This window comes from Carcharodon carcharias (assembly GCF_017639515.1).
Source record: "Carcharodon carcharias isolate sCarCar2 chromosome 40 unlocalized genomic scaffold, sCarCar2.pri SUPER_40_unloc_2, whole genome shotgun sequence".
Lineage (NCBI taxonomy): Eukaryota > Metazoa > Chordata > Chondrichthyes > Lamniformes > Lamnidae > Carcharodon > Carcharodon carcharias.
Window position 1 is genome coordinate 1,413,896 of NW_024470856.1, and position 9,090 is coordinate 1,422,985.

A 9,090-nucleotide genomic window follows, 5' to 3' on the forward strand; every position below is an offset into this window, starting at 1 on the left:
AGCTCTGTACAGTGAAAAACGTTAGAACAATTTTATTTGTTAAAGATTGACAGTGGTTTTGTTTAAGTTAATTTTGTATAATGGAAAAGGAAGTTTAATTTCACGCTGCTTTTTGACCGGGCACTGTTGCAGTGAAATTCAGAGTAGAGGTGGGAGGGTGAGTGAAGGAATAATCAGAGTTAATAATTTGCTCGCAACTCAAAGGGCAGCAGGCTCCCGGGGGAGAGGGAAGAAACAACAATTTAGTGATGGCCTCAAGACATCATGAACAGTTCTAACATCTCGTCATCTTAGTAGAGTCTGTGATTTGCCGGCGCCCAGTATGGAGAAGCCTCATCCTGGATGGCACCAAACATATCGGGATACTGCATCGGAATGTGCAAAAACGAAGACCAGAAGCTGTATACAGCTCAAAAGCCTCTGAACAACCTCTCGACCTTTAAGAAACGCGTGTCACATTTGTGACAGGCAGTAGACCGCCCAATAGGCTTACCAAACATCTCAGAAGCCATCTGAACTGTGTGGAAACAAGTCAGCAAAAATGCAGAACAGCAGCCTTGGAAGAATAATGTGTGTGTGTGTGTGTGTGTGTGTGTGTGTGTGTGTGTGTGTGTGTGACAGAGAGAGTGTTTTTGTGTGGCGTTTGTAGCGTGTGCGTGTGCGTGTGTGTCTGTGTGACAGAGAGAGTGTTTGTGTTGGCGTTTGTGGCGTGTTCGTATGCGTGTGTGCGTGGTTGTCTCACCGAGTGCTCAGAGATCAAAGTCGGCACGTTCCATTTTGAAGAGATCATCTTGACCACCATCCAACAGCAAGTGACCACCCTGAGAATCAATGCCTATAGTCTGGGCGTCTTCATAATCGCCTAGAGCTGAGAGGAAAAATGATTTTCAATGAAGTATATTGCTAACAATCAATAATTAGAATAATATTTATGCGTGTCAATCTGACAAATAATTTAAGGACTGGAATGTAAATACATTGTGGTGATCAGCATCGGTGAGTTTAGTGGGTGGAGAATTATTGGATAAAGTCGCTTTGCAGAATTCTCTAGCTTCGTTTTAAAGTCACACAATTCCCACTTAACCAGTGTCCGCATCAGGATGCATGTGCATCTCACAGCTTCAGGGACTGGTGATAAAACACATTAACTGTTTGTTCTTCCATGTGTTCTGTTTTACACCCTTGAATTTATTGGGTGAAATGACTATGATATCGTTTTATACTCAAAATATATTCATAGTTTTATTTTGACGAAAATCATTCTGCAATAAGTGTGAACCTGGGTGGTGCAGTATATTGGTGTATAATCTTTCTGAATGTATTTGCTATTTTACATAGTCCAAATGGTGAAGAACAAAAGCATGATGCTGGGAAGTAAATTTCCATCCAAACAGACTACTGAAGGAGTTCCTTCAATGTTTTCTGACCCAAGATTTTTGCCATCAAACCTCTAACTAGTGTAATATTCGAAGTGATTGGATGAGTCAATTGAATCTGAAACCGTTTACCAGAGAGAGAGATAAAAATAATTGTTGGAGCAATTGTTCAGAACAGAGTCAGAAATGTGCCATCACGACTCAGAATGATTCAGCTCATCGGAGCACAGATCAGAATAATTAATTGTTAGGTTTCATCGTTATTCTCTTCCCCCGAAATCAGGCGATCTGTGGACTAGCAGCATTGGCGTCACTCGATTGTATTATGCATTCGAATATCTGCACTGTTTATCGACTCAGATACCTGAGGGAAGCAGCCTGCAGACCAGTGGAAATTGGGGACAGCGCTTCAGTTCGCTATTCTCAATCAAAAGACAAAAAAATAACATTCTTTGAAAAATAAAGCGCTGTGGGGATATTAAAAAAAACCTCGCAACTACTCGCAGTATACACATGGGCCATGAGGAAGGAAACTTTCACGTGGGGGTAGTGATTGGAATGGCCATTCATTGTAGTAATTTATCGAGAGGTTTAAACGGAAATGGAATTCCACAGTGTGGATTGGGATTGCAATGGAAACTACGAACCTGATCCATGGGTCAGAGCGGAATCCATGCGAGGCAGAATATCCTCAATTTCTTCATAAAGGGCTTGGTAGAAACCGCTGGACGATTCCCTGCCGCCAGTGACAGCCCCTGTTCGAGGGAAGGCGGAGGGATTAATATTTTGTTGCAATCGAACCCGGTGTAATACTGCAATATTTGCGAATGAAACACTTCACAGATGCTGAATGCCAATGGAGAAAGCCAGTTATTGTGAACAAAGAGGGACATAATTGGATTCATGAATTCATTCTCGAGAGAGCGTGTGTGTGTGTATCTCCATATCTGCATGGACACCTATTCAACTTCACCAAACACAGGCTCAATGTAATTAAGGTGGGAAAGGACGGAATGATGGAATTGCAGGACAAATGTTTTCCAGCTGCTCACTTGGCCATGATGCCCATGGGGATTACAGTTAAGGAGAAGCTGGAAGGAAATTTGGCTGCTCTCTGCAGACAGCATCAGTTTAGAAACATGAGTGATGTGTTCATGGTTCCTTGATATATCAGATCAGTGTTAGCAGTTGATTTGCAGTGTGCAGGGAACGCTAGTGTGCTGATTTTTTTTCGAATCCGAGGGTCTCAATCTGTTTGGATGCTGAGAAATTATTGATGAATGCCAAAAATCGCACAAATGTCTCACGACTCAGTATTGTGGATTGATTCCGGTGAGAGAGTTTGGGTTTGAGCATCCAGACTCAGAAACTGAAGGAATGGATTAGACACTGAGCGGATAGATAAAGAATTACTGGAAATAATAACTGAACACAGAGCCCAAAATAGCTAAATAATTTTTCTTATTCATTGTTTTGCCAACTGGATTGAAATGAAGTCGCAGTACCAGCGGATCGACCTGGAATATGTACGTTGAGAGTCAAGTGGCTCTGCTATTTAAATTGGATATCTCACCGAATCGTCGAGTGGTTTGAACAGAATTAGTGTTAAAAAATACTGCTAACATTCGTTTCTAAAATGACTAGTGACCTCCTGTGGAAAAGGTAGAGGAGGTGAAAGCGTGCCAGGGTATTGTTCAAGTTCCGAGATACAGCGTGAATTCGGCGGTCCTTTTTGAGTCTCACCTTTTCTCTTTGCCTTTCTGTGTATCAATGACGTGAGTGCCATTAACTCGACCATCAATAGGACTCCGAGTGTTATACAGATCACAATGGAGGTGGAAGTAGTTTTTACATCATGTCCTTGATGAAATATTATAGAAAGATTTAAAGGAGAAACAGGATTCGTTGCATTTTAAATGTTTCCATTATTCTGTAAAATACAAATTGAATTCCGAAATCAACAAAAGCAACTGATTGTCAGCTCCTGTCCTGAATAAGACCTTTAAGGTTAAGAGGAATACTATACGAATAATAAATACCTGCAGCTGTGGACAGAGAAGTAGTCGACGCCAAGTAGGACCCTGTGCAATATGTTTTGCAGAAAATATGGAAATTAATATATTAAATGCATCTGTTGTTCTTAATTGACGAACTAATCCGTCATACTCAGAGATCATGTGCTAAGCACCTCCTTCCCGGCCCCAATCAGCACCACTCTGCACTTCCCTTACCCGAACAAATCACACTGGCATCTTCCTTGTGATTACAGTCGGGTTGAACTGACGCTGATGCAGGACAGTCGGACAGAAATGTTTCTTCTCCGGTGCACTTCACTCCATTCAGCCATATGTCACCTTCACCCTGGCCAAAACTGCCCCCTCCAGTGGCCGTAATAGCAGAAATGCAACCCAGCTGTCTGCAGACAACACTGGCATCGGCCATACCCCAGGAGTCATCACACACCGTGGCCCAGTTGTTGTTCAACAATATCTCCACTCTTCCGGAGCAGTTATTCTTACCTCCTTCCAGACGCAAACCTAAACCCGACTCTGCAAGGGAATAAGTGATTATTGTTTCTGTAGCAAAATCAAGGAGTACTAGACAAATAGTTGGTTTAATAAAGAGAAGCAAGCACCTGATTCTCCATCGCTATCATTTGCACCGTGGGCGCTCTCCTTCGTCAAGTTTCCTCCTATTAAGAAAGGAAACGTGCTGACTGCATTAGACCACAATGTCTGAAATAACACCCGCACATCCAGACGTATGGTGTGTTACCTGAACAGACAATGCCTGCATCTTCCCGGTGATCACAATTGTGTTTACCCCACGGGTCTGTCTGACACTGCCAAATGGTCGACTCGTGTGACATGCATTCCACCTCATCGAGCCAAATAGGTCCGGATCCTTCTCCAAATAACTGAGCGTCATAATCAATAGAAGTGAGGTGACCACACTGTAGCTGCTTACAGATGACTTCTGCATCATGGCGATCCAGTTTCTCAGAGCACACTGTTCCCCAGGTCCCATTGTAGAAGACTTCCACTCTCCCCTCACAGCGATGCTTTCCATTCGCCAGCTGCAGCTCTTTGTGTTCTACCAATGAAGCAACAAATACTCAGCTTGAAAACGCGTTTAATATTGTGTAGGACAACGAAAGATGCATCGTCTTTGTTCCCTTGTCGCCAGTTATTACTTCTGAATTGTAATAGGAAACAGCTGTACTCCAAATATACGAACAAGAAGTATTAAAACGAGTTTAAAAGGCTAAGTCACACTTAGCAGAGAAACGATATTGATTGATTTGAGGAAGTTTCAGAAAGAGTACACAGAGCCAATGCAGAATCTGGTCATATGCTCGACTTTTCAAAAAGCCTTGGAGAAGATATCTCACAGTAAATTCATAACTGAACTCAGAGCATACAGAGCTATGGAATCAGTCGGAAAATGGGTAGAAAACTGACCGCAAATTCCAAGTACGTTCTAAAGATAGTTATTTACGTTCGAGAAGATGTTCTGCGGGTCACTGAGGTCACGACTGAACAGGTACAACAACGACTTTAACTTAGGAATCGGAAGTATAAACTGAAATCTCATTTCTGAAGCAGAAAATCACTTTGCACAGTTAATACTAAGAAAGGCTGCTGAAATGAATGATGCAATGACACCTTAATATACCAGCAGAATGGGTGGGCTAATAACAGCTTAATATTAACATTGAACAAGCTGGGGTGGTGAATTCCGATAAGAAACATAAAGAGACCTCGAACTGCTGCTATAATAATAGGGTAAAGTATGTACAGGGGCAAAGGTGTCAAGGGATATAGAGATAACAATCCTCTATAAACTGGCAAAGTGCAATGATGGTACCATAAATACACCATGAGTAAATACAATATGAGGTACAGAATATTTTTTTGTATGTTGTTACCAAGAAAGTGGCTCAGACGTGGAACTTAGAGCACGGGTAACAGCTGACTCAAATAGCAAACATATCTTTAAAAAGAAGCTACATATGTACCCCTGGGAAAATTTAATTGAAGCATAAGCAAATAATTTCAGCTGAAATATATCAGGTTGATAATCCGGGCAGCTGAAATGCGACAGTTGGCCTGAAAGGCAGTTTTTTTATGTTGCGGTTTCTTTGTGATTAATTCGCATAATCATCCGTATGAATCCTCAGACAATGAGCATATTAAGAGCATTCTAACCTGAGCACATGATCCTCACGTCTTCTTTATGACTACAGTCATGTTTACTCCATGGAGCTGAAGGGCAATCCCAGAGAAACGTTTCGTTACCCGAACAGTCTATCTCATCCAACCAAATTGGGCCTGATCCTGCTCCACAAGAATCAGGAAGCGTCACCTCCAATGCATTTCCACAACCCAGCTGTTTGCAAACAACGTGAGCGTTGGCTGCATCCCAGGAATCATCACAGACTGATCCCCAGCTTCCATCGTAATAAACCTCAACTCGGCCAGCACATGGACTGCCACCGCCGCACAATCTTATCTGCATGTGTTCTGTTAGGCAACAAGAGAGGAAGACTATAATTTGCTCATATGTTCATGACTTTTCCGACAAAACATCTCTCCACACGGAAGTATTACTAAGATATATAACACCCAAATGCTTCAAAAATTCATACATCTCATGAAAGTATTTATGGCCTCCAGTTCACCCATTGTAGTGCGGAATTCTCTGCACGTCTTGTTTTCCCAATTTTATTTGTTCCTAGTACAACATCTAGTCTTGTTATTTTTAAACAGTGATTTTCTAGACACGTTTTACAGTTGTATCTGTTCCTCATCCGATAATGCTAACTATATTTGTCATTTTTGTTGTACATTAATTCTGGCTGCCTATTGCATTTTTTTTTCCTTTGTCTGACGTTAAAATCACTAGATCCCTTAAAATCATACTAAGTCTTATTGGCCTGTTGGTAAGTTCATCTGCGTACTGCTGAATGAAAGCAGCACAGCCTCAATTCAACTGCCTTACAATATGCACTACCCAGGTGAATGGAGGTGGCCTGCAGCTGTGCTGTGGTCTAATTTCCAATCCGTGTAGCTATGTAAGTGCTCCTACATCAGCATAGAACCCCGTCCTTGCGCTTGTATATACATGTTGTATCTCACTGCAGTACATTGGCAGAAATTCTGCACGTAGCCACGTACTGCATAATGTACACAATGTTTCGGCAGCTGAGCCTCTGTTTAGATTTATCTACTGCATAATGTTACTTTCAAAAGTGCAGGATAAAATTTCTGTTACAATTAATGCATTGCCAAATGAAATTTAGACCAATAGAACTCGAGCACTTTTCTACGTATATACTGCGCAGTGGAACAGAATTATTGCTGCGGATTATGGTGTCATGCCCGCACTAATGCCCAACTCCACATATTATTGGTCAGCAGGTACAACTACATCAGAGTTCACCTTCACCCTAATCTTCTCATTTGCTGAAAAACGACGCATGCGTGAATTTGTCTACTCCAGAATCGAAGATTTCAATGCCACAAACCAACTTCGCGCTTCTCCAAGCCAGCCCAGCTCACCGCACCCAATCGCTTCCTACCCTGCACCCGCCAAGTACTTCATTCCAACCGGTACTGTGTTGGCTGCATCAGGTTATTGACATTGTGTTTGCCAGGTTTACATTGCTTTCCCGTCCACCACTGCCTCCAATTTGAAAGTAAGTCCCTGACCCACCCGCTACAACTCTTGCACTTCCAACAATGACCACCACTGGCGCTATTCAATTTCTTTATTTCTCCAGACCTCAGCTTTCATAGTTTCTCAGATACGGTACAGGAACCACGTCATGTCTCTCGCCGTCATGGATGTAGGATCAAAGGTTCCTCCCTCAGCACCTCTTCCTTTCCAATTATGACACCCCTTCGTGAAATATCCTGCTATGAAGCTGTTTTAGCCAAGATTTTTCTAATTCGTTGCTGTGTCAATGTCCTGTCTGATTGCGCTTCTGCTAAGTTTATTTTGTCTTTTGCCTCCATTGAAAGCGCTGCAAAGATGCACATTCGTGTTACCATTCAGGGCTGCTTGTGTCCTTTCTCCCTGCATCCATCCCTCCGCATTCACCCCACTGCTTTCAGCGATACTGAGTAAGTAACCTAACTCAGCACTTTGCTCATCAAATTAGAGTTTTGTTTCCATTTGACCTTTGAATTGAAATATTCGTTACCTGAACACAAAATTCCCATGTCGTTGCTGTCAGTGAGAGTCGAATTAAATATAAATGAGCTGCAATTCTGGAGATGTAATTCGTTTCCATCGCACTGGACATAATTCACCCACACAGGCCCGTCACTCTCTCCATACTTTGAAGAGTTATAAGCTGCTATCGTGTCACCGCAGCCTAACTCTCTGCAGACCACTTTGGAATCATTCAGGTCCCACAGGGAGTCCTGCACTCGCCCCCAGATTCCGCTGCTGTATGTTTCCACTCGCCCATCACATCGGCTTCCCCCGTTAGTCAGTCGAAGCGACCAATTATTGCCTATAAATGGCATCACATTGAGACAAATGGTTAAAGTTTAGCCGAAATAGCAGATACCCGGAATCATCTTTGTTCAGTTAATATTGGATTTAAGGGTGAGCGTTTGTTATACATATAATTACTCACATTTTACATAGTCTGATGTGACCCACTATTCCTTTCCTCAGTTATTATACTTTATCTTTTTTTGCAAGCGGCTTATTCTGGTATTACATGGGAAACAACGTGATCTTTCCGTCAATCCGGGAGCTTTTTCTGTGCCCTGATCGAACACAGTTCCAGGGGCTTATTAGGCTTCTGAATATTCACAGTTATCCTTAGCTCATATCGGGGGCAACAAACAAGTTACATTTGATAGTTAGCTTTATTTGACGTCCAAACGCACTTCGAAGCTTTGGAGAGCTTTTGATGTGTACTCACTGCGAATGCAGCGCTCCAAGCCGTGTCATTGTTGGGCGTATCTGTGACCGGCATACGCCCAACTGCGACTTTGTGAATCGTGGGAATGAGTTTGTGATAAAACGGTGCAACACTATGGTTTGAATGTTCCTTTGTCATGCATTAATTCGGCTTTGAATTGCCAGCAAAATCTGAATTTATTGTCCGACCCTAATGACTCGTGAGCCCGTGCTTTTGAGTAACCTTTTGCACAACTCTAGTGCATGCTATTGTAATTTCCATCATCACCTAAGGATTGGTAGGTATCTTCGATATTATTTTTAAATGACACTTAATCAACAATAATCTACTCGCTGATGTTTATTTTAGGTTCTGTCAGGAATATGCAGCTTCGGACCATATAACAACCTTGGCACAAACATGGAAAAAAAAGGGCTTAATTCCAATGGTATGGAGGCAGCAACTGCCCTTGACATCATGGCCTCATTTCACTGAGTGCGATACCAAGAAGCCGTTAGCATAACGAAAAGTGATAGTGATGAGTCAAGGCTAATCACCTCAGTTGAAGCATAGCGCTCCATTAGTTCCTCAGGGTAACTTCCTAAGGCAAACCATGTATATAGGCCTTTTCAATGACCTATGCGCAACTATCATTTCAATATGCAGATGTTCTTTAATGATTTGTTTGTCTTCAGTGCAATTCTGCATCCATCAGGTAGGTAAGTAGTCCATGTCTTCAAGTATCAAGAACTGAATGAAATCAAAGCTTGGGCTAATGAGTAGCAAGTGAAACTC

General features: G+C 42.2%; 1 protein-coding gene across 1 annotated transcript; it reads right to left on the reverse strand.

The window, feature by feature from the left end:
• Positions 1 to 749: 749 nt before the first annotated feature.
• Positions 750 to 5,894, reverse strand: LOC121275029 (scavenger receptor cysteine-rich type 1 protein M130-like). The gene is made up of 7 exons (XM_041182422.1): positions 5,585 to 5,894; positions 4,152 to 4,469; positions 3,608 to 3,925; positions 3,416 to 3,457; positions 3,120 to 3,236; positions 2,024 to 2,131; positions 750 to 868 (listed from the first exon to the last, which is right to left on the reverse strand). Exons 1-7 carry the CDS (start codon positions 5,892 to 5,894, stop codon positions 750 to 752), a joined length of 1,332 nt encoding a protein of 443 aa, XP_041038356.1.
• Between the last annotated feature and the right edge of the window lie 3,196 nt (positions 5,895 to 9,090).

Coding starts and splice junctions, on each gene's coding strand:
- LOC121275029 (XM_041182422.1), bottom strand. CDS start 5,894: ATGCAGATAAGATTGTGCGGCGGTGGCAGTCCATGTGCTGGCCGAGTT. Junction 3,926..4,151: donor TGCAGGCATTGTCTGTTCAG/GTAACACACCAT, acceptor ATTCCCTTGCAG/AGTCGGGTTTAGGTTTGCGT. Junction 869..2,023: donor CGCTCTGACCCATGGATCAG/GTTCGTAGTTTC, acceptor TTTTCCTCTCAG/CTCTAGGCGATTATGAAGAC.